Source organism: Borostomias antarcticus (genome assembly GCF_949987555.1).
Source record: "Borostomias antarcticus genome assembly, chromosome: 1".
NCBI classification, from domain to species: domain Eukaryota; kingdom Metazoa; phylum Chordata; class Actinopteri; order Stomiiformes; family Stomiidae; genus Borostomias; species Borostomias antarcticus.
The window spans coordinates 53,958,554-53,985,303 of NC_140234.1; the positions used below are offsets into that span (position 1 = coordinate 53,958,554).

Below are 26,750 nucleotides of genomic sequence, written 5' to 3' on the forward strand. Positions count from 1 at the left end.
CCATTGACTTGTATTGACGCGACCGTTGTGGATGTGTAGATCAATCCGCAGAGGGGATTCAGGAAGTGAAAATACTTACGGTAGCTATTGTTATTGTTTATGTTGCTAGGCTACCTAGTTTGCGGATTTACACACGTATGTGCTGCGACTAAATACTGTAGTTCTATGCTAAATATTTTAAAAAGCCTTTCCAGATGAACTAGAATCTTACTTTATGTCTTACTTTACTTTACTTTATGTCAGAACGCCAAATAACACCTCGTTGAGTTTCTTGTCTTTGAAATCGAGAGTTTACCATGTTTTTGAAAGATTTTTCAAGATGCCCACCCACATCCATTGTATGACCAAAACGGTGGTAGAGCAATTATCAGACTTTCTGAAAAGTGCTAGTTTTGTCAACGTTTTGATCTGAACCATTGTATATGATCATAAGTAACCTTAAACATGCATTTTCCCTTTACTACTCCTTTAAACTAACTTTTGTGCTCTCTGTCTGTCTGTCTGTCTGTCTGTCTGTCTGTCTCCCTCTCTCTCTCTCCCTCTCTCTCTCTCTCTCTCTCTCTTCACATTCATTAAACATGGATAGATAAAGTTTTAGTTTGTTGTTTTCATGAAGATCATGAATACCCATAGTCTTCCTCTCCCTGTGCCAGGACGCAGGGGCTTACCCAGGACCTGTTATCCTTCCCTAGGATCATCTGAGAGTGTTAGATGAGCTGGAGCTTTACACTACCTCCGCAGACTGCCTTCTTTCCCCTTGAGCTGAGGAATCAGGAGGACTTCGAAACCTTTGTAGCCCAACACACAGGCCTGCCAGCACAACACCAACTGTAACCATTCTCTGACTGTTCTTCATTGCTAGCTGTAACAGTGACACGCCTGCTGTTGGTTGCATTGCATTGAATTTGTAAACACCTTTGAGCGCAGAGACTATGAATGGAATAGACTAAGCTTACTACTGTAGACTTACTGTACGGTACATGTTTCCACAGAAAGTAATTTGCTGTAATAAATTATTCCCAATGGATTACCATAAAATACATACATACAACATATAAAATTATTTAAAAGCAATTTTGAGCTCTATATATCATTTTGTTTTTGAAGGCTCTGGACCATAAAATCTAAGACCATTACCTCTCCATGCAGGGCTTCTTGATCAAGACCCATCACATACATATCACATATCACACACATCAAATAATGCTGTTACAGACAGCAGTAACTCATCTCTCCCAAGAGCTCAATGCTAGCTGCCGTACCTTACATATTTTATGTCACTAACTGAAAAGCTTGACAATGACAGCTTACTGAACCTTCAAAACTAGTGTTCTTCTTTCTCTGGCACAACGGTGGATAAAGTAGGGTCTTGGCAGAGTAGTAGAGATGTTCAAACCGCTGAGAGATTTCTTGCTTTGCAATGCCATTTGCTCCTCCTCAACACAAAACCATATTTAGGCCTTGAACCACTGCCTCTCGCCTGTTGCTAGGCTACACCGCGGGAAAAAAAATAAAACAGTCATCAGAGGAGAGACAAATGTAGAAGGGTATGAAAAAAAATAAAACACTTCTCAGAGGAGAGTCAAATGTAGAAGGGTATGAAAGCATCACACTGTGGAAAAGAAAACATTTCTCTCTACTACTATTATAGCTACATTCTACATGGACTGTGAGCCACACAAAGAGGAGGCATTGCATTGACATCCTGTTCAGAACACCCCACTAAAATGTTTCCCTTCACATCTGAGAGGGGAAAGCAGCGGCCACAAGGAAAGGCCTGCTGCTTTTGTGGATCGATGGAAGATGGCAGCTTAAAGCATGTTTACCCCTTCATCGGGATAATAGCCTGCAGAAAGACCACAGGACTGCACTGGGAGGTGGGATGTGCTGGGCAGAACTATTGTACAGTAGATGAGCCAGTTGTCAAGACCAGTGGAAACGTACAGTTGGGAGTAGTAATCCTATCCGCAGGATCTCAATGGTATTTCAAAAAATACCGCTCGCAGCCTCAAGAGGGTGTAATACTACTAATAGATGCATAGCCTAATTTAGCATGGTGTATAGGCTAGTCCCCATCCTTGTCCCACTTTCACTTTATGAAAGCAGGAGAGTAAAAGAGAAGGCTCTCTAGAGTTAACAGATTGCCTCATTAATGTTATCAGGTTCCCTATTAGCATTGGGTTTAAATACGAAATTTGGCTAAGTAGCTGCTTTTACCTTTGGCCGCACTTTCGCTTATCGCTTATTAATGTTTCACAGAAGCTGCTGTAGGCTAATTTTGAAAAACGAAGTACCATGTCTGTTTATCATGTTTAATACAAACAGTTGGAACGTTCTTCAAAAACTGTTCAAATTTAAGCCTACAAATAGCCAACAAAATTCAGATTATGGCAGTTGGTATGAGTCAACATAGTGACAGGGAAGTACAAACAGTGCAAATAGTCCCGACATTTTTCAGAGGTTCTCGCATAGCCTAACAAAGTGTGCTCCCACGTGTAATGGTTACAGCCTATGTTTCCACTCCATACGTAGCCAACAGGTGGCAGAGTAGAGAGCTGCATCATGGGCATCAATCCGTCAACCTCTCTTAGGCAAAAATCCATTATTGAAATTCCTGTTTAAAATGCTTCAACGGCAATTTATATAATTGTATGATATGGGTTGGATGTATGGTCTTAGCATGAGTCTGAGTCTATTCACATACTGAAATCTCAAAATGCTCCAAAAGGCTTCATTTACGCAGCCTATTACAATCACTGTTGTTTTCTTCTAAGAGGTCCCTGGTTCAAGACCAGGGAAGGTGGTTTATTTTCTGTCACTTCATTTGTTTTTCTTCGCTTGAGTGAGAGTAATGAATTGACAGTAAATACATTATTTTCCAAACAGTTGTCTTGTGGTCTACTATTCTACTGTATTTCTGGGGCCTATTATGCATATGGGGAAATCAAATTGCCGTTTAAGGGAGTGTAGGGTAAATATGTTCACCCAATGCTTAAAGATCATTCATATTCAAACTGGATGGACTGGGGGTTGCTAGACGTGTTGCGTGGGGGGTAGGGGGGGGGGGGCTTATATCAATGTACAGTATTTAACCATCTCCAGGCATTGCTTGATTGGTGTAGGATTAATTTCACTTTAATTTTAAGACTTGTAAGTCAGTCTTTTAACAAGTAGGCTATCTCAAAATGAATCCAAATTACTCTTACACCAAAATCCTGTTTACCCTGTTAATTGCAAACAATTGCCACAAACAATACCCATTTGTGTTAGGGATACATAACACATAGACAAGGCCTTTTCAAAATATATATAATGTATTTTGCCATAGGGTAGGTTAGTGATAACCTATGTGGCTGTGTCATGCCAAAATGTGTCCGCTTGCCAAATATCTCAGCATTCGTAATAGGCCCCAGAAATAGCACCACAAGACAACTGTTTTGAAAATAATGTATATAATGACAAAATGCAAAAATGGAAAATTGCAAGTTCATTGAGGTAGGCTTGGACTAACCTCATATCGGAGGCTTGCTCCACATCAACTGAACTATTGAACAGTGTGTTACACAATGTTGAATTGGTACTGTAGATAGATAGGTCCGTCATAAGTAAATTATATCCAAAAAGGAGAATAAAGATTTTGAGAAGAAGGTACTCATCTAATATTGTGCTGGCCTTCATAGAATGTGTGAAATTTAATGATCCAATGATCAGACTTGTCTTCATTCGTGTAGGAGAAATACACTGTGAACCAAGCCTGCTAAATCTGCTCAAAGTCGCCACCAGGTGGTGGTGCATCACTGAAATGAAATAACGCCCGGCTGAAATCCCACAGGATTTCCACCTTGAAATACCACAATGGTGAAATGCTGCAGCAGGGATAAGTGCTAGAAGCTCCCCACTGTACTTCAAGTGCTATCTCAAGCAATTTTTCATGTTAAAATGCAAAATCACAAATTGAACACTCTGTAAGTGAATACAGTGCATGATGTTTCCTACAGTTTATAACACATTTATACAACAGTGGAACATGCTGTACAACACTGTCTGCAGTGGAGAGTAATGCCCAATGCGGTAATGTGATCCATCGCCAACCAGGTTAACATTGCCCTTATGACATGGTATTTAGAAGAGAAGGGAACTGCATGAAAGCTCAATTACGACCTCCCATCAGGCAGCGCATAAATCAAGAGCAAATCCCCTTTCAGTCCCGTCTCTCCAACATTACTGGAGAGTTGTGGAAACGCCAACGCTGCTGTGCCACACTTCCACCTCCACCAGGAGTGATAGAAAGTCTACTGTATAAAGCACAACAAGCAACTCTGACATGACTACCTATTTACAAATTGCAGGACCATATACTGTGACTTAGTTGTAGGGTCTAAAAGCACCATTGTAAATTAGACCTTTGTCTCAATTCACCTTATTCACTTCAGCTGCCATATTGGTCAGTCTGACGTAATTGGTGGTGCGGATGCAGAAGTGCCCGTTGACTTCAATGTTAAAAGTTCACTGTAAAAACACCACTTCAAGAACCAAAATAGTCAAAATAACAGGCTGAATACACTATCGGGGTTACAAACTCATCATTACCAGACTCTTTTTTTCACTGCCGTTGTTTTCGCGTTTGGAAATACATGGGAGTAAATGCAGCTGACGGCTCATTCACCTCCATGTATTTCCAAACGCGAAAACAACGGCAGCGAAAAACAGAGTGTTACACTCTGCCCTATTCCCCACTGACTTTTTGTTCCCTGCCCCTGTGTTTGTGTTCCTGTTGATTCTTCTTGTCTCCCTTTAGTCAATCCTTCACTCCCTGCTCTTGTGTGTCTGTGTGATTGTCTACACCTGTCCCGTTATGTTTAGTACCACCTGCAATTATTCCTCATTAGCCTCATTTATGTACCAGCCCCAGTTCCTTTGTTCCCTTGTCGATTCATTGTTTGTGTCATGTTGCGTGTTTTTCGTGTCCCTGTTGGAATTATTATGTGGATTAAACCGCACTGAGCCTTCATCACCTGCCTCTGTCTACATTTGGGTCCTATATTTGAAGAGTTTGGTTGCAAAATGAGATATAACCATTTTGATAAATTATTTTGACATTAATGTTTAAAGCAATACATAGCGTTTTCTCGGGTTTTCTCAGAATTGCGCCCCCACAGGCTCTGCAAGTAAGTGCACTGTCGTACTGTCGTAACGTTATCAGATTGTCTTTTTCTTTTTCTGGCTTCCTTCGTGATGTTTCGCTTCGGTTTTCTCACCTCCGCCATGATATCACTGAGCTAAAAAACGCATGATATCCATAGACGCCGGAATAGTTAGCTACTACTGTGTTGTTTAAGCACAATGTTGCGCATGCGCACTTCGACTGAATGCTGCGTCCCGGGGGCGCGAGTTTTAAAAGGTAATAAATGTCAATGTATTATTATTTCTGAGTACACTGTTTGGACGATTCAGCCTACTTTTAGTAAATCTAATTGGAGAATTAGCACCAGACATGTTTGTAAAGGTCCAAATATCGCAATGTATTGCTTTAAGATGTGATAGCATTTTGTGGACAAACATTTTAAGGTACAACAAAAATGTATAATCTTAAAATCTGATGACAGGCAATCATTTCTGATAATAAAATGCAAATGTGAAAAATTGGTGTTAATCTCATTTTGCAACGAAGCCCTTCATTTGCTGCCTACACACACCTAGCCGTAACAGGACATGCTTTGGAAGACTACACCATCTTCCTGGTGGTTGAGTATTCAAATGGGCAACCCAAAAGAACAAAATAAGTTAAAAAAAAACACAAAAAAAGAGGGGCTAGAGCACTTTCATGTCCCTGACCACTCGCTCTGTAGTTCTGATTGGGCAGTTGATGACACTCCCAGCTTCGATTCCCTCTACTCAGACACACAAAATGGCCACTGGGGATTTCCATCAGGGCCATGAAAGGAACCTGGTTACCCCTCTATAGCCTAAGAGGATTATCAAAAAGCCCGGATACTGTACCACACACCACTTTCAGCCATCTCCCCTGAGGGGCCTGGGCTTGGACAGCTCAGGGACATGAACTTTACTGGTAGTGCTGCACTGTACGAGGGAGGTCTTCCTGCATCAGTTGTTATACAAGTGAAACAAGAGTTAATACAACCCACTTTATTACAATACACTTTGATCACTACTTCCCTCCATCTGAGGATCAGAGCCAGATCTATGTGGCTCTCCTATGATTGAAAAAAGGGAGCGTCCATCAGGATATGCTACTGTATACTACGGGAAGCCTGCTTGTCGATTGATGCATCGTTTGATACATAGATGCAGTAGAAATCAATCACGAGGCCTTGTTTAGCTGGCAAAGAGAGGTCCAATGAGAATGTAAATACGTGTCTGTTTGTATCTGTTAGTGCTACAGTGCTATTGCTGATCTGTGATACCTGACAGTTACTATGCACTTAAAATGCCAAGGTCACAATTACTTGTCACCTCCCAGAGCTACAAAGAGCCTCTGCCCAACATTAGGCTTTTATAATAGATTTTTTAAAAGCACCAATTCTCCTCTCCCATTCAATTTCTGTCACTGCCAGTTCACCAGAAATATATTATCTCCTAAATGGGCCAACTACCTTCCCAGTGGTGCATTTGGCACCCTTAAAGTTAGGTCTGCCTCAGTACAGTATATGGATAAAGTAAAGAAAGAATTAGAACGAATTGGGATGCAAGAGAAGTAGCCAAATTGGGTCAGAAATAAATATATTTTTTCTATTTTACAAACACACTGCCTGAATCATATTGCTTTAGCTATTAATGGGAAGACGTCTACAAATAGCCTGCTGGAACAACCTCTCTCAGAACAAGAAACGTAAAGGAAGGAGAAGTGTATAAAAGACGCTGAGAAGTTCTTATAAATGCACTGACTTCCATCCATACTGTATCTGTGTCTCAGAGAAAATAGCTATTGATGTTTTCAGCCTCTCACAGACACAAAGTGATTGTCATTTGTGGGAAGAGGCGGCTCATTCGTGGGGAGATGTAAAGGGTATTGTAATGTGATGTAGGGCCAGGTTTAGATATGGCTGCAGATGCTGATAAGATAGCAGAGTGCCAGCGTCATCCCTCCATTTCTCCAGATCAGACATATGACAGGAGACAGGTGTGACAGGTGTCAGTGACAGCCCAGTGCTGGCCACCCAGGATGTCACCCATCAGCAGGGCTATCAGATAAAGATTAGCCGCCTGCAGTCTCTCGTGCCCTTACACTCGGTCTCTCTTCCTCTCCCTGTCTCTAAAACTCTCTCTCTCTCCTGCTGTAGCTCCCCCACACCCTATCTCAATGTACATACTGTACAGACAGACAGGCCGACCGACACAGACGTACAAACACACTCTTGCTCAGACAAACACACAGTTTAGGGCTTGAGAGTGAAAGCAGTGGGGGGTACAGTACCTTGGGAGTTGTCTGGGTTGGTGGTGGTGGGTGTGGGGATACTAGGAGCATCTAGATGGAAAAAATATATAAAAATAAAGACATGTAACATTATAAGAAAAAAAAAAGTTAAGGACGTGACAGAGGTGATGAGGTGCAAGTGCAAGCCTTGGAAAGGTGTAAAATCTCCTTAGTTATGTATGAGGAATTAGTGAGTTAGTGTCTGAAAATAATGGCTGTTATTTTGCAAGGAGGGAGTTGCTTTCTACTGCAAGGTTATTACTATCTACAGTATTCATCAAAGTTACAAGTTCAATTCCGGAATTCACAAGACTGCCCCCAACTTAAACCTTTATCATCATCCAATGTCACAAATGTGCACTGCTGAAATAATTGTATTCTGTTTTCCGAGAAGTCAACAGTTCATGAATATTTCATTGAGCAATTATGAAACCCATAAATGACATTATATGATTACCAGTAGTAGTAGTCAACACAGTGCATTAAAGCCATTTTGCTCTCACCTGCTGTCTTACTTAAGACCCGGTCGCCTGATGGTGCACTGATTAAGCCTTTCACAAACGACAAATAAAATAATGAGAATGGCAAAATGGAGGCCAATCCAGGTATGAGGCAGCGCTAAGAGGAAAGCTTGCCCGCCAGGCTGACTCTGGCAAAGGCAGAGATAGTAGACCTCTCGCTGGGGAGGAGACACAGCGGGAAAAATTGGCTGGCCGTCTCAATGCCTTTACTGTCTGTACTCCATCAAAAGACCTCCGTGGGGGACCACGCACTTCCAAACTAATGATAAAACATCAAGGACAGCATAATGTCGCCGCTGAGGGAGGAGTTGTGGTGGGCGGTGGGGGGGAGTGGAGGGGGGGGGGGGGGGGGGGTTGGGAAGAGAGTCTCTGTTGACAATATTTGATAGCTAAAATGTCAGCGTCTGGGGGAGGAAATTGGGCATTCAGGGACTGGATAGGATGTGGCACATATAGGCAGGCAAACAAGAATTCTCCAAGGGCAATTTCCAGACTGGATGACTGGGGGCTTGACGTCACGAGAGCTGAAATATGAATGTATTCTGAGGTGCCATATTTTCAGGGAGCATTTTGTATCACTGAGGAGTTGCATATGAGAAAATCCATCCATAAATTGAAACAATGTGAGAATAATTGTTCAGCTATGCCCGCTTAATCCTGGCTGCCGATAAATTGAACAAGCGTTTCTGATCCTTTTTTCTTGGCTTATTTCTTTTCTGCTGGCTAACTATTCTATAGACACATTATTCTACGTGGGTTTGCTTCACCACACACTTGTATTATCTTCCCAACAGCAGGGTACTCTATACAACTATTGCCTCACACAAGGTTGATACAAAACATGACTGCTAATTGATTCTCGTGATGTTTTAAATACAATTCCTCCGGTGGTATAGAATTGAATTCCATACCAAAAGGGTCAGCAACGCTATGTTTGAGTGTGTTCTCTGACTCCCTGTGCTCCAGATGACTGCTGGAAATCTTGGACTTCATGGCTTTGTTGGAGAGCTCTAGGTCAAAGAGTCAATAGCAGTTCAAACCTCTGAGCAAAGTACTGCATTGTTCTCCTGCCAATATTCAGTGTGTGTGAATTATAGCACCCTGTCACTCCTGTACAGGGGAGATGGTTGGAGACGGGCTTCAGTGGCCAGCTAACTCCCACAACTGACACAAACCAAGGGAAGGCGATCACAGCCAACTGAAAAGACATCCACATGGAAGTTATCCAATCTTTCTCTCATCCTTAGGCCAGAGGCTTACACTAGCACAGGGGTCCGCAATCTTTACTATCAAAAGAGCCATTTCTGGCCAAAAAATGAATTCAAAACCTACCTGGGACTGCAAAAACCTATTGAACCTTATAATGAAGGCAATGTTTCCCCTTAGATTTGTTATCAGGCTTGGTAGTATGAAACATTAGGGGGGTGGGAGTGTTTGGGGGTCCAGAGGGGACATTTTGAGCATCAAACACTACATTTCAGCATTCTGAGGAATTTCTATGCAATATGCTGCTATCTAACCTGATGCGCCAGATGGTTTACTTTGCATAACCATCTGGGAACTCTCTGTTGGAAACTGTTTGGAAAAGGGCAGGCTCTTTCAAAAATACTTAGCAGGCGATTGGATGAACCATCTGTCTATCATCGTCTATCATGCGCTATCACATATCAACCGCTCCTCGCTGTCGTTACACATAAACCCCTCATACAGTAAACCATTCAGAAAAAGGAGTGGAATGATCTTACTTCAGTGATGGGCAAAAGCATCCACTGTTTTCGTCTCAAAGATAGCATACAATCCATATATCCCATTTGTATGTCTGAGTATAACATAACCCACAGGTGTTCCCTATACCATGGCACATCCATGCTAACCATGATACATCCTGCATACCTGCAGATTACAACACCAGACATTCAAATGCAAGCAGAAAGGCATAAAAGCAGTCTCTTAACACCCTACAACGCACTAGCTAAGCTGACACTTGGGGTTATTATGCTTAGATGTACATATTCTCATAAATACACACTAATGATGCTACTGTAGCTAGCATGATTAGTCTGGAGAAACAATCCTCCTGTGGCCCAAAACATGCTTTTGTCTGGCAATTCTCTGAAAAACTGGAGCGGGATTCTAAGACATGTTTATAGACTGTTATTAGCACCTTTTACTTTTCTCCTGTGCCTCGTTATATAGCCCAGAAAAGGGAGACAGCCTGCTTTGAAAACACCAGTGATGTATCAAGGATTTAATGGGAGGTGGTAAATATCTAGCACGGCACTGGTAAACGAGAGTTATTTGTAGAAAGTGAGAAAAGCACTCACCAACAGGATATTCAATTGTATGCATAACTTGTTCATGCTAAGCTAAGTGTCATTGAACATAGCAGTTTCACCATGCAAATTCATGCAAATTCATTCCTTATGAATCTGCTTAGCCAGACAATTCACAATGCAATTCAAAGTACAGTACAGTACATTGATTCACAGAAACAAAATGTAGTTAAGAAAGAAAACAATCGTCGCTTGTATCTCCAAAATGGCAGGTTTTTAGAATGAAGAAAAAAACTGTCAAAATTTCTATGTTTGTTAACATAAAATCACATGATTACCTGCTTAGAATACATTTAATTGGTCCCAGGGCTGGGAGGTGTTCAGAGGTTGTAAAGAGTAGTACCAGCTTTCCATTGATAGAAAAAAAAACACACACACACACCAAAATGGAGATACAAGGTTTCTGCCCGACAGCGACACAATGCAAATTACCTAATAACATTATCCAAAATATTGCAGATGTAATTCTTTATTTCACAGGCCATAGGTAATTTTGAAATTCAAAGATGATTAATTTAACACAAGTAAATGAAGGGACAATGATCAATACTCAAGCAGGGTGCTCTTTCCACAAAATATGAGGTGAAGGAGAGAGAGATAGAGCTAGAGAAAAGACAGCCAATCATAATTTTGACAGAAGAAAGTGGATGTTATCACATACCATGGCTGGATGCACCTTGGCTGTGTTGTTCGCTAGCTTACTGTACGCGGTCCCTTTTTTTTGGGAGACAATGATTAGGGGACTATGAAAGACATCATCTGCCTGGCAGAGCACAATGATGGCCCCTCAGAATGGCAGAGTTATGAGTGTTCCAACCAGTCCCATTGATGCTACTACACAAAGACAGTCACACGTGTCAGATGCAAGGTGGGTTGTCTGGGAGGTGTCAGAGCAAATTTACAGTATATTAGTAGGAGCTATCTACTGTGCGCCACAGTGTCAGATCAGGTCTCCATGGCAGATTTCCTCTGAAACCCACAAGCAGCATATCACATGTGAAAGTTGTCTGAGCCCAGCTGTTATGCTCAATTCTTTAATTACTCCTTATGATTTCAGTACAACCACGTGGCCTACAATTGCCAGACTGAACTGTGGTATTTTGCGGTATTTTCCCTGATACATTTGTACAGTATATTGTGTGAGCATCCTATAATAACACACAGTTCAGGTATTATAGCAGCCTACCATTCACTGGGAGCTGAGTGACAGAAAAGAGCTTGCACATCCACTATGCAGACCAGACCCAAGACAAACCGGAGTAGCAAGTGAGAAAAAGAGTAGAGTCCGCACACTGGAGCAAATGATGGACTGTTCCCAATAGTTTATTTTATCATTGTGATCATAGCAATCTCTATGTGATCTTCATCATTTGCTCCACTGTCCGGACTCTACTCTTTTTCTCATTAGCTGAGTGACAGTTGCCATGCCGCCTGGTACAGTACCTACCGTACACAAAGAGGATGTAGTCGTCGTAGGCCTCTCCCACGGTATTGGAGGCTACGCAGCGGTATGTACCGTTGTAGGATTTATTGAGGTTTTCGATGAAGAGGTCAGAGCCTGTGATCACGGCGTGCGCCGGCACATCATCATCTACTCTCAGCCAGCTGATCTGATGGGGGCTGGGGAGCAGAAATACCACACACATCACTCACATGCTGTCAATAGCAGGAATCTGGACTTAAAGGCCAGGCTTGCCGATCAGCTCAAGACTTCCACTGGCAGGTTCAGTCTAACAATGCACTTTGCAGAGAACACATTAACAATTGCTAACATTTAAATGCTACAATGAAACAGAAAGGTTATGGGAGAGCTCAGACTGGTAGGAAAGGGATGGGAGGGCTGAAGCTGTCATGTGTTAAGCTGTCATGTGAAAATAAACCACTTGTATGGATACTCACTGTGGTTTTCCTTCTGCTATGCATGACAACTCCAGATTGTCTCCCTCTCTCGTTAACCCCTCAGGGAATTCCACAACAATCTTCACTTCTGGTTTATCTGAACATAAAGAGATGTAACTAGCAATAAGGCCTTTATATTAATAACAACAGCAATTGTTACAAAGTACTCATGACTACCAACTACTGAACGTATTTAATGCTTTCAGTCCCTGACTAAAGGTTTGTTCAATGTGTTACAGAACCGAGAATGAGCTGTTCACACACCAGTGACATTACAGCATTAAAACTTTCAGTGGACAAGGTCTGTATACTGTACGCTTGGGTAGTTACTGAAGTAACACAGCCATCTCCAACACCTACAGTACAAGGGAGGATAATCTAAGGTTCTCGGGCACAAAGTCTATCTATTTCTTTTAAGAATTGCTTCATTTTTATCAATGTTATGCAAAAACTGCCAAAATGTCAAGCGGTTCCTGTTGAGGTCTTCTTGTCTTTTACCTAGGAAGGTCAGACAAAGGTACTCATCTTTCAGAACAAATTTGTATTCTACACAGGGTACCTTAACCTTTCTCTGACGTTCAACACAATGTAATCCTGCTGGTTTCACCAATACATTTTGACAAACGGCAAATCCCATGTGACACATGAGTAAAACGTGTCCCTTGAAGTGATGGTACATGTATCTCATCACAGCATACATATGAGACTTATTGTTCAGTTGCTGTGCGTCTTCAGAGAGGTTTCATTAAGGATAACTGTTCTGGAGTGACTCATACTATGTCGCTGGTGCCATAGGGACCAATAACATTACATTACACACAGTGATCTGCACCACCAGATCACTCACACATCACTTCCAGATGTCTCTGTGCTTGGAGATCCTTCACGGCCGGGTGGTCCACGATGCAGCTCACCGGTTCCCCGTCGTCCTCCTTGGCCACGTTGAAGCTGACTCTGCTGCTGACGGTGAACATCCTGTCGTAGGTCTCTTCCACCATAGACTCCCCTGAGGCACAGACAGACAGGCAGCCAGCAGAGTTCCTGAGTCCAAACTGATACTACAGAGCAGCATTCAGGACCATTAGTGATCATACTGTAGCTAAACTACCAGTCAGCTTAAAAGATGACTTCAGACAGGATGGGTAAAATACCCATTAAAAGGGATACAATTACATAATTCATTATCTGTGTAGTCATCGGAAAAAAAAACAATGTGGCGTTCGATTACCACTTGTCCATGTACTGTACATGCATTAACCTGAAGTAGTTGGGACCTGACTTATCGAGATCCATATTTTTATTAGCTGTACAAGCCTAGCTCTTCAACCCTGGTTCTTGACCAGAATGGGCTCAGTTGGTTGGCTGTGGCTTGATAATGAGCGTCTCTGCAGAGGGCTGAGTGGTGTTCAGGCTAACCCTGCAGTAATCTGCTGCCCACCAGGCTCTGGGCTGTCAGAGGGGCATTCATTTACAGAGCATTACAATGCCACAGGGGCAGCGCATTAGCCGCAGTGCTGAGTGTGATGGTTTACTCGCACTTAATGAAGTGAGGAAATAATTACAGCCCCTTTCTGACCTGCAGCACACACTTCCATCTCGAGCGAGTCACAGGGGAGACAAGCGGGGGCTCAAGGAGGACGACCTTCTGCTGTTCCAGCACACACTGACCGCTACGCACACACACACTTCACCATATAGTTGTTAACCCCCATGACACACAGGCTCACCAATACACTCACACATGCAAGTGCACTCACACACAGACAACCCCCCCGCAACCATATACACACACGCAGACGCACAAACACACACACACATACACACACAGGCGCACACACACAGGTACACACACACACACACACACACACACACACACACACACACACACACACACACACACAAAATACTGCAGTCACAGCTACTCATCAGTTACTAAGAAGCAAATATAACAATTCTGCCCAGCATTGATCCAGACACCTGTCCATGTCCTTCTTTCTTGGGTATTTTTGTAAATATGTTCTTTATAATGTTCTTTATAATTAATAATGCACCCACTCACCTTACATGATAATTATGCTCTGGAGCACATGAATGGATTATCAAGTCCATAATGAGCAGCGAGCGGTGCATCCGGAGGTGCTGAAGGATGTGACTCTGTGTCTGTGCCCACGTCCCTGCTACCAGTCTGGAATACTCCAGCTCAACAAAGTGGTATGTACCTGATCTAATCAGGCTGCCACGACCCGTAGATTTCCTCTGTCTAAATATTTCAGAGCGCAACAAGCCAATTTAATTCTCTCCGTTCTAATACATACATTGTTTGACAACACGCTCAGAGACCTCCGCTCTGTGTAAATGTGATATGACTGAAATTAATTTGTCTCTTGCTGTACAATAACCAGATGATGAATAATGAATGATTCTAGATCATGACTGAGAGGCAGTTCGGGGTTGGAGCACACCATACTCTCCAGCAGCCTACTGCTGGCTCCAGGAACTCCAACAATAAAATGAAAGTCTTTGCAGGTCAAATTAAAATATGAACAGAATTGATTACTTCTAAGCTAGACTTTCAAAACTTCAATTACAAGTTGAAGTATAGAATGTATATCTTCCGTGAAGGCCTACCTGTATAAAGTATAAAGTGAAGGCCTCTAAAAAAAAAAAAGAAGGTATTTCATGCTGTAGTTGACTCCCAACACTACAAAATGATTATACAAGTGCTATTCTTGTTGTCAATGAGAAATGCTCCAGAATGTTACATCCACAGTACTGAGTATCTGATTGAGTAGGTGATGCTCAATCTATGAGCTGAGCTCCAAATACGATTAAACTGAATAGCTGAACAATACAGTATGCCATATACGGTGTCACATCCTAATTCCATTAACTTATCAAACATGAATCCACAATGAATGTGATGCCTCGTAAACGATACAGAGAGATGCTGGGAGCAGCAGCAGACTGGGAAGGAGTGTTTGAGGGAAACCGGTGGAGGCTGTTGTTCCACTGACCTGTCAGCTCCTGCTCTCCCTTCATCCATCTGATGGAAGCGGCCGGTTTGCCACCGATGGCCGTGCAGGTGAGCTCTGTCTCGTTCCCTTCGCTGACCACATCCTCCCTGGACTCGATGATCGGGCTGCCGGGTGGAACTAACGCACAGCAGCAGCATAAGGTATACATGCACACGCACACACACATGCACGCACGCACAAATAGTAGCATGGCCCACATCAGCGTGTCCTCTGTGGACCATTGAGTCACATCTTTTTGAAGTACAAATTACGAATAGAAGAAAACTGTTGAACTTTAGACACTTGAAGAAAAACTCAGTTGGGTATTTTGTTAAGAGCTCCTAAATCCCACCCTGTGTCTGCCTCTAGATTTCATTCCTATAACTAGAGTAATTACTTTAGAGTGCTTTTAATTCCTTTCATTCCCTCAGGATGTCTGCTTGTACAATAAAGCTCCACTATTAGAGTCATTTCACTCTGAAGCACCACTGTGGGGCACAGCTGATTTTCAACAGGGATCAATTTGGAGCAGCCAAGTGAACAGTCAACAGGATTCACAGAGTCAACACAGCTGCCAAAGACAAAACCTTCTGCTCTGCACTCTGTGATCCCTACCGGCATCTGTTCCTTTTCATTATGCTATTGAGCTCTGTGCGAGGTTGGGCTAAATTTAACAGGATCAAAGACATAAGTCAATCATGCAGATCAATTAACATTATTGTATCTTCAGTTTTTATGACTAAATATGTGAAAGAGATGGGTGAACTGTGAGAAATGGGTTTTGTAAGTGTAGGTTACAGCATAGAATACATAATGAACAAACTTATATACATATATAATTCCATATAATGTCATACAGTATAATAATGTGTGTGTGTGTGTGTGTGTGTGTGTGTGTGTGTGTGTGTGTGTGTGTGTGTGAGATATACCCAGTACAGTGATGTCTGCGTAGGCTTCCTGAGGGGTATCTGTGTAAAGCTGGCACACGTAGCGACCCTCGTCTGAGAGTGACACGTTGGACAGAGACACCCGCAACTCATTGTTGGAGAAATTCACCAGCTGGAACCGGCTGTCCTTCAGGGCTGAGGAGATACAGGCAGAAGAGGCAGTCAGGATACAGAATATAGAGATGCAAACATGACAGAGATAGTGACTGAGGGAGAGAAGGAAAGAGGGAAAGAGACAAAGAATTATTTCTTATGTTGGAGCAATGGAAGTCAACATAAATAAAAGGGAGTTTAAAAATGATTCATATAACTTGATTCATAAACTTTGCAGTCCACAGTGCACTTGCAAGACAGGAAAGTGTGAAAAGCGGTCATGAGGACTCCTTAACAAGCTAGGAAGCCTGAAAATTGTCTGCTGGTCACGGATGAATGCATCAAGCTAACAGCTTCTAGAAAAGGAGAAGTGCTGAAAAATACATAGTGAATTAAATCACAGGCCTGAAGTAGAGCAAAAGAAAATAAGTGGCATACTATATCAAAAGTACCTCCGAATAGCTCAAAGAGAAGGTACTGTGTGTGTTCTCTTTCAGTGTGGCCAAACTGGCAACGTTTTCTATGTTTTTCATGATCATTACTGAGGCCTTTGAGTCTTGTCGATACGAAAACCTCATTCCCAATCCTGTCTCATAATTTGAAGGATCTTTGAGGGATCTTTGGAAGTCTCTCCTCAAAGAGCAATGAAGAGACTAGCGTGCTTTGGTAGTCAAAGGGCTTGCCAGGGAGGAAAACCTCTCATTCCACAGCCATTATGTGGTCATAAACTAGAAATGATGCTCAGAGATCACAGATCTCTGCCCCTGAATGCATTTTGAGGCTCTATGCAAGCCAAAATTGAATGGGTTCTAAATTGAAGGGGTTCTAAAATGCTACACCTCTCCACCGAGTTTCATGAAAAGCAGTCTGGTAGTTCTTGCGTAATCCTAGTCCAAAAAATGAACGGAGGTGAACGGCCGTCCAGGCCGTGTTTGGGCGGCTTGTGGACCCACCCATGAATCAACCCTTTAAAGCCTCTGGAAACTTGGCTTGAAATAGTAAAAATGCATATATGATATCAAATGTTAGTGTCTCTTTAAGCATCCACAAAAATCTGAGTTAAAATAAACGTTCAGAACCCTTCGAAAAAAGTGTTCAAAAACGGCTCATTTTGCTCTCTAGACCATTTCTCAGGAATGTGTGTGCGCGTCAGATCAGGATTTGATTGACATTCTGATCCGCCAATGACAAACAATCTCATCAAAACTAGCAACGCACTATGCACAGCAACTAAAAGTCCAGCCGTACATGTTTGAGCCGTCAGATACTCAATTCTCAGAGGATGCAGAAATACAGTAGAAGCCCTGCCATCTCCAAATAATTCATTTTAATCGATCACTGAATGGTGAGTTCCAAAATGCTTTTCTATCCATTAGTAGAATTAGTTAGCCACAGCTAGTTCTAACCATACTAGCTAGCGCTAACATTATTAGGCTGCTAAGCATCTACAAAGCACTGAGTTGGCAAGCTAACAATGTTAGATTAGACTAGATTAGAAAAAGGTGAGGTTTACAATAAACGTGGAACATTTACTTAAACTTTATCATTAGCAAGTAACTTACATGATCGATCTCTAGGATCTCCGTTGTGCAAAACCCATGGCTTTCTGGCAGAATTTAATGAATGAGCGCAGCATATGAAGGTATGTTTCCGGACTGCTCCACCACGGCTCACCAAAAACGTGGTCCACTGTTTCTCTAAATCCAACACAGTTGGAAAACTAAAGAATGACTTGTTGTCATCTCACTAATGAGCACCCAGGGACAGCACAAACAATCATGATGGTGCACAGGGTGGGGAGATAGAGGATAGATAAAAATAGATACCGGTAGATGGATAGATAAAAATAGACAAAGATACTACGCTGGATCAAATATGTTAGCTAACTGCAAATTTGCGGTCAACGAGGCAGATTTAGCGGGGAGGTAGGACTTACTAACGTGCATTTTTTAATGATTGGATCTCGGATATAATGACGTCACATTAAACGAATTAAACAACGCCCATTTCAAACCCACTGTCAGGAATGTTTCAAAAACTTAAATGAGAATATTTCGAATTTTGATAGAAAGTAATTGCTAATACTTTTACATGTTGTTTATTATGTACATAATACACTAAATTACATAGTCAGAAGACTTTTGTGGATTTGAGTTTCCAGAGGCTTTAAGGGGTTGTTAGTTGACCCATGCTGCACCCCACCACCGAGTTTCATTAAAATCGGTCAGGTAGTTTTTGCATAATCCTGGTTCAAAAAATGAATGGCCGGACGTGTTTCGGTGGCCCGTGGACCTGATCTGTGCTTCGAATCTGCTCCAAAATGTTATGGATTTTAAGTTGGGCCATGCTACACCCTTCTACCGAGTTTCGTGAAAATAAGTCCAGTAGTTTTTGCGTAATCCTGCTAACAGACAAACGCCAGCAAGCACAAACGCACACATGCCGCTGAAAACATTACCTCTCGCCCTGCGCTGTCATGTCAATGGAAATAAATACATTATTTGTGTTGTGAAACATGAAACACACTGAAGCACAGTAATTTCCCTCACGTTACATTCCGATAAACCTCTAGTCTGCACATACTGTAATACTGTCATCACTTGTTATTAGTGTCATCTTACCCTCAGTTCAGAGGCTCTAACCTAGTCTATACCGTACATATAGTACAGTCTAACTTTATTGTATGCTGGTGGTGTGTGTACTCTTTCCATGTATTAATGTGCTGGGACAGTTTAGAGTACTTGCAGTAAAGCTGGCAGTAAAAACATTCAGTGTGGGTGTTAGTGCTGCAGAAGTGCACCTTATTACAGCTGACAGTCAATGGATCGTGAGCGAGAGACTTTGGCATCTATACAGGAGAGTGAAGTAAGTAAGTAAGTAAGTAAGTAAACCTTTATTTATAAAGCACATTTCACACGACAGCAGTTGACCAAAGTGCTGAACAGAAGTAAAAATAATAGTTACAAATACAAAACAGGGGAATATGCAACAATACAAACAGTAAAAACAAACACACGTATGGTTAGGGTGAATGAAACGCCAGGGAAAAAAGGTGAGTTTTCAAGGAGGATTTGAAAATCTCAAGGGTCTGCGCTGATCTAATATGAAGAGGCAGATGGTTCCAGAGCCTGGGGGCAGCTGCCGCAAAGGCCCTGTCACCTCTAGACTTTAGCCTAGTCTTAGGCACCTCCAGCAGCAGCAGGTCAGCAGACCTTAAAGCTCTGGTTGGGGTGTGGCGATGCAGGAGCTCAGACAGGTAAGAGGGGGCCAGTCCATTAAGGGCTTTAAAAACAAGGAGAAAGAGTTTAAAATCTATCCGAAAATGGACAGGAAGCCAGTGGAGTGAAGTGAAATAGAGAGTGTTCCTCAGTGATGTTTGAATGATTGAAGCTGTATATTTGTGGAGCAGTGTAATCATGTGTACATGTGACTTGAGTCAGATATAATCAATAAGATTGAGTGCATGTCGTGGGTGTTTAATTGTTGTTGTTTCTTGTGTGTGATTTGTGTTGGTTGACCTGAGAGACTGTATGCTACTGTTGTTTACCTCCCCAGACACGGAGGCTTGGCTGTGCAGAAAAGGGTCCTGGTGACAGGTAACACTGACACCTGCAGAGGGGGGTCCGTCTGCAGCCCTCCAGGAGTGAGGCCCAGAATAGCTGGGCTGTAGGGTTCACTGTGCCCCTCTAATCAGCCAGCAGCAGCAACAGCAGCACCATTGGCTAGATATGATCAGGCAGCCCGGTCATAAATAATAAAAGACAAACTGACTCCCAACAACCTCCATATAGTCCATGTGTGATAGCTGTGTCACAGTAACCAGCTCATTAAGTTACCCACCCCTAAAGTAAACTGCATTTTAGACACTGGTGCATTTCCTGATTTAGGTTCATGGTCAGGATATTTCTCAATGTTTTTTCGCATTGTGTTTGGTCTCATTTAAAAGGGACCTTAATAGCTTTCCTTCAAACCCGAGTTGTGAATCTTTCTGACAAATATAGAGGTCACTTGAGCTCTTCAAACTGTCAGCGTCACACATTTTCCCACAATTTTTGCCTAAATATAGGCCTAAAAATATATACTTTCTTTTAGCCCTGTGGCATCTAGGAACACCAGGGACACAAACACTGGAATACTCACAGGACACTAAGGATTCAGGAAATGTATAATGTACCCATATTATTTCAACGTGAGAGGTGATTATGAGCCTTATATCAGAAGGGCATTATTACTAACTATAGACCAAAGCCAGTTAGGTCACAAACTGGTCTTTATACATTTGTTTAAATACACAATGAAAATACAGGATGATAAGCAGTACCAGTGAGGTACGGAGCTACTTGAATATTATAATCATTATAAACATTGAACAACATTATAAATAACATTGACATATATATTGAATATATATTCATATTGAATCCCATATACAGTATATCGTTAGTGATGGGAACAGGTTACATGATTGTTATTAAGCTCTGTGTGTACTTAGATGGTCTTAACAAAGGTAACCAAGTCCAGAATCGGCATACTGTGTCACTCATCTCATCAACTGCTCTCTCTCATCATCTGACTCCCCAAGTTCAAAGTCAGGTTCTGGATTACCTTGCAGTTTTTGCTTACTGCAGGTCTGTAACCTGCACGTCTGTGCATTTCAGTCCATTTGACCTGCTCTTCTGCACCAAAACAGGAAGGTCCAGCCAGCTGCCACCATAGAGACTGTCTCTTCATGCAAAACAAAATATAAATACAACAGGTGCTTAAGAGGAAGGATCTGTACTTCTAGAAGAGGTGAGTTTTGAGCCTGTGGCGAAAGATGGGTAGTGACTCTGCTGTCCTGACGTCAGTGGGCAGTTCATTCCACCACTGCAGGGCCAGGACAGAAAAGAGCTGCGACCGTGTCAATCGACTGCAGGGACCTCAGAGTCATGGGGCAGCCAATTACCCTGAGGTAGCAGATTGTAGTGATTGGGAGGGGGTGTAGGGCTTGACCATGGCCTGGAGGTAGGATGGAGCTGTTCCTTTCATTCCCCTGTAGGCTAGTACTAGAGTTTTAAACTAGGTGCGAGCTGCTACAGGGAGTCAGTGTAGAGAATGCAGAAGGGAAGTTGTGTGGGAGAACTTCGGGTGGTTGAACGCCAGGCGAGCTGCAGCTTTCTGGACAAGCTCCAGAGGTTTAATGGCTGATGGGAGATGCCAAGAGCCAGGATGAGGAAAAGGTGAATGCTCCTGATGTTGTAGAGCAGGAATCTGCACAAGCATGTAACGGATGTTATATGTGTTGAAAACGACAGTTGGTCATCCAGGGTCACACACAGATTTCTCACAGTCTGAACTGGCGTCACCACTGTATCATCAGCGGTGATTGGTCAGGTCACAGCACGGGCAGCCTTTTCCCTGGAGGAACAGCAGCTTGGTCTTGTTCAGGTTGAACTTGAGGTGGTGTGTCACCATCCACTCGAGATATCAGCCAAGCATGCAGTAATGTGTGCCTCCACTTATGTGTCTGATGACAGGACCAGCTTGGTGTCATCGGAATAACAGTGGTAGGAGAAGCCCTGCGAGTGAATGACAGAACCCAGAAATGTAGTGTATAGAGACCCAGGAATGATTCTTGTGGAATTGCCATAGTCAGACTATGTGGTTCTGACATGGACAGTCTCCATGTCACCTGGTAGGAGCGACCTCTCAGGTAGGATGCAAACAGATAGAGTGCAGGGCTTGTGATGCCTTTCTCTTCGATGGTGGAGAGGAGGATCTGTTGGTCCATCATGTCAAACACTGCTGACAGGTTCTGGAGAATCAGGATAGGGAGAGAAAGTTTGCTCTCGTGGCATGGAGTGACTCTGTAACTGCAAGGAGGGCTGTCTCTCTCTGTCTGGCCTACCTTGAATCCGGACTGCTGTGGGTCCAGGAGCATGTTTTGGTGGAGATACAGTTGACGGTTAGACAGTTGGTTAAAGATACAGTAGCACATTCAAGTACTTTGATAGAAAGGATGAAGGAAAACTGGTCTGTAAAATGCCAAGCTGCACATACCTGTCAAATGGACTGACATGCACATCAGGTTACAGACCTGCACTAAGCAAAAACTGCAGGATGATCCAGAACCTGACTTTGAACTTGGGGAGATAGATGACGAGAGAGACGAGCAGTTTGACCTCGCAGTTTGACCTCGCAGTTTGAGTCTGTCCTGGCCCCACAGTGGTGGAACGAACTGTCCACTGACGTCAGGACAGCAGAGTTGCTGCCCATCTTTCGTCGCAGGCTCAAAACTCACCTCTTCATTAAGTACTACAACGATTTAAGCACCTATGGTATTTTAGATTGCCATTCTTGCACTTTGCCTTCAGCACTAGACTATGCTCTTAGTCACGTGTTTTAGAAAGGAGTTGCACTTGCGTGAGTTCTGGCAAGTAGTAGTACATTGGCTTTTCCTACGTTAAATGCAATTATTGTTAGTAGCTTTGGATAAAAGCGTCCTGGACCTTAAGTCAAAACTTGTTCACACAGCAATATGGACAGAGCAAACGATCTCCAGGGCCCCGTACTACGAAGTCTGTTCAAGATATCCAGGATAACTTTTCGCTAGCTCGCTCGAGTAAACCGTACAACCACAATCATGGATAAACAGTACTACGACGGTGGCTATCAACTCGTTAAGTCGACCCAGCTGGTCCAATCTAGCTATGAGCGCATTCACGGTAAACAAACAATATGCATAACCAAGTTCCGTCCACTGTATTTTACACAAGAGGAGCAATAATATAGAAATATAAACTATAGGCGCAACACAGTCGCTACTGCCAAAGGCAGGAAGGAATTTTTAATAGTTTCAGGTTGGAGTAGACAATGTGAAGTCTCTATAGAAGAGGAACTAGAGATAAAACAGGCTATTAAAATGGAAAAAGTTAAGCTCGGGGTGGAGAAGTAGGCTGATTGTCAGGCATTGGTGCTATCACAATTCAATTAAAATGTAGCCTACTTCTCTTTGTTCCTAGGAACGGGAGGCTAGTCTAATAAATCAACATTAAAGACTTGAAAATTGAATATGAAATATGAAAAATGAAATTAGTGTTTGTACTTGGTTCTCCGCATCACCCACAGCCTACACGAAACTGCAGGTAGACTAATAAAACGCAAGCCAGTGCATAGCCTACAGTCTATAACTAAATGCACAAGGCAAAATATGGCTCAAGCAGCTGTCATATTTTTCATAATCGGGGAAAGCCAAAGAGGGTTTTGTCGGTTTGTAAAAAGTCTTCTGCCCCTCGCTGTTCGCGCACAGCAGATTCTTTTTTAATTCGCTGACGTTCCATATAGAATCTTAACGTCCATATGCCTTTTTCCAAGTGAACTGATCGGTCAGCGGGCAGTGCTTCATACGTTTTGATCCATAATCTGGAACTTAACCTGCCCCGGAGCAGGTTAGCTCGGCAGCATAAGTTACCACGGCGATATAGCACGGTGAAAAGTGAACCACCTTCGTAGTACGGATAAACCAGGCTTGAACCTGAAGTTATCGCACTAACCCCGTAATCCTGTTTCGTAGTACAGGGCCCTGATCTGCTCTGGTTCTGGATACGCCCTTAACCCCACGCGCTTGTAGACAGTTTTGTGATTGGTCCAAATTTTGCAGGAAGTTAGGATTTCTGGAAATCCTTTCTTCGCTGACATCGGTGATCGACCCGTAATCGAAAATGGAGCATCAGCAGCGTGCATGCATAATAGAGTTGATTGTTGATCTTCTCTGGTTCAACATATATCCAGTTTTAGCAGGCATCACGACTATGGCTAGAGAATAATGTTATTGTTATTGCTATTGCATATGATCAGGAGAAGACTCACTGCTCAACAGAACATTTAAAACCCATTTCCTTCACACTCTCGCTAAACAGTTTGTAGAATTTGTAGACAGTGTCAGGTACAACAATAAGTTGTATTGGTTTGTGGGTAGCATGCATTCTCACTGCAAATGAATCGCACTGTGGGTCAATTGCAAGTGAGCTGAGACCACCCTCTCTAGGTGGTCTCAGCCTCGTGGATTTGTTACGGAACCGCGAGTGATTGCTGTGACATATGCCCTAACAACCCGGTCTACGGGGGAAATGCTCCCGGTATCGGAACAACAACCTAAGTCTGAATGCAAGTATAGCAAATGTCAATGTTATTTATAATGTTATAATAATGTTTATAATGGTGTTTATAATATTCAAGTATCTCCTTACCTCACTGTGGCATTGCTTATTATCCTGTATTTTCATTTAACATGTATAAAAACCAATTTGTGACAGAACTGGCTATGGTTTTGGTGTTTTCTTAGTAATAATGCCCTTCTAATTTAAGGCTCACAATCACCTCTCACAATGAAATAGTGTGGGTACATTATACATTTCCTGAATCCTTATAGTTCTGTGAGTATTCCAGTTTTTGTGTTTTATGTCCCTGGTGTTCCTACTGTAGATGCCACAGGGCTAAAATAAAGTATATTGTTTAGGCAAAAATTGTGTGGAAAAAGTTTGAAGAGCTCAAGTGATCTCTATACTTGTCAGAAAGATTCACAACTGGGCTTGAATGAAAGGTAAGAAGGTCCTCTTTAAAATGATCCCAAACACAATATTATAAAACATTGAAAAATGTCCTGACCATGAGCCTAAACCAGGATATGCACCAGCGTCTAAAATGTAACTTACATTAGGGGGTGAGTAACTTCATGAGCTGGTTACTGTGACACAGCTACCACTCAGGAATGGTTATCATACCAGAATATAATCTACAGACATGGATCTTATTAAAAAGTTTAATTACATTTTTCCACCTTGAGTGGTACCGGAATCTTGTCATGGGCTAATAACTGCGCCTGACTATTGTGCTCCAATCTCACTGTAGCCCATGTCCTGGTGGAGTTAAGATGACTGAGTATGCTTCTTTTTTTTTTCTTCTCATTTCATCCCATCAGCAATCAATAAATAAAATGAAATAAATCTGTAATCTGTGGAAGTCGCAGGACTGTAATAAGTGTGTCCAAACCATTTGAGCTGCCAACTTGAAATGATTGGATGGATTACCTGCCTGTCAACCTATCTACATGTCTAGTGTCATTTGTTTTCCCCCCCAGTTTGGACGAGAGGCTTTGGAGGGAGGCCTGAAGAGAGGGATGGGGATTTTGTCGGGTGCATTTTTCAAAATCTTTCAAAAGTCTAAAAAGGGAATCACAAACCACATACTACTGTACATCTTTAAACACATGCTTATCCACCCAGCAAGTGTTGGCACTTGGTGCATGAAATATTGTTTTGGCTGTACTGACTCATATCCTTCTCCTCTTTCATGTAAGAGGCTGTAGCAGCCCACCCGGAGGCATGTCCCCCAGGGGGTTTATTAGGCATCATTATTACATTAGGAACACAAACACGGCAACCATGTGCACTCAGCCCTTTATAATACTCCCTGCCAAAGACAAAATGGAACACCAGTCTTCAGTATACTCTTACGCTCCCAGATCCCAGAGACAAACAAGCAGAACCCAGACACAAACATCTAGCTATGGAAACTATAGGAAGCCATACACTCATTCATAGTCATTATCCAATCCCTAATTTGAGAGATGGTCATAAAATCCACGAGAAACCACAAGCATACCCATTTCATTCAGCTCTGTGTACTGTATTCCAAGCCCATCTAAGTCAGTCAGTCAGCAAACCGACATGTACCAAGAAGTCAGGACTGAAAATATTATGTTCACACAAGCAATCTCAACCTTCAAATATGCAGCCATTATGATGGCACTATGTGTGATGAGCTATCATCATTGTCAACACCAGAGTGATTTCTGTCGTGCAGGAGACCCTGAAATGTGATGGCTTCATCACGAGACCCTGAAATGGGCTGGCACAGTTTGATGGTTAACTACTCTGTGTGATAGGACTGTATCCAGAGATAGTTGATGATATTCTGGTAGAAAACTGTGTGTCTGGTGGGAGCAGTGGTCCTTACGTCTGACGTCTCTGAAGTAGATGGTCTGTCTGTTCGGGTTGAGGAGCTGGATGACAGAGTCGTCGTTGTTCCTCACTCTGCAGCTGATGGTGGCCGTGTCCCCCTCGATCACTGACACATTATCCGTCCCAAGGTTCTGTCCGTCAACTGGACACAAATAGACAGAGAAAAGAAGATCCAATTGACCATTTCAATGGAATTGTCGGTCACTCTAGGGTATTACCATTTTAGGGAATGTTCATATTCAAAACAGGAAGATTGTTTGGACCAGTTTCTCTACTGACTGGAAATTAAATTGAAATGATCTATACGAGGTAAAAATTATCTACAACTTTGATAATTAATTGCTTTATTGCAATGCCTAAATACACCTTATGTTACACATTATTCTCAAACAAACAAACAAATACACAAACATACATGAAGCCATAACCAAAAATATATTGTACAGCATGATACCACAGTAAACACAAAGAGCACACCCTATAGATATTGCTAGGTGGGCAGTGGTT

At 42.4% G+C, this 26,750-nt stretch overlaps 1 protein-coding gene across 1 annotated transcript in view; it reads right to left on the minus strand.

Annotated features, from left to right (window-relative positions):
• The window catches only part of LOC311312020 (cell adhesion molecule 1-like), a gene marked incomplete at both ends in the record, with an annotated part of 172,942 nt that overhangs the window by 21,869 nt on the left and 124,323 nt on the right, over positions 1 to 26,750 (minus strand). Inside the window, 6 exons of the mRNA XM_084441862.1 lie at positions 11,737 to 11,909; positions 12,189 to 12,285; positions 13,036 to 13,194; positions 15,203 to 15,340; positions 16,132 to 16,284; positions 26,239 to 26,385. Of these exons, the coding sequence (XP_084297988.1) occupies positions 11,737 to 11,909; positions 12,189 to 12,285; positions 13,036 to 13,194; positions 15,203 to 15,340; positions 16,132 to 16,284; positions 26,239 to 26,385 (867 nt within the window). The remainder of the gene's footprint in view (positions 1 to 11,736; positions 11,910 to 12,188; positions 12,286 to 13,035; positions 13,195 to 15,202; positions 15,341 to 16,131; positions 16,285 to 26,238; positions 26,386 to 26,750) is intronic.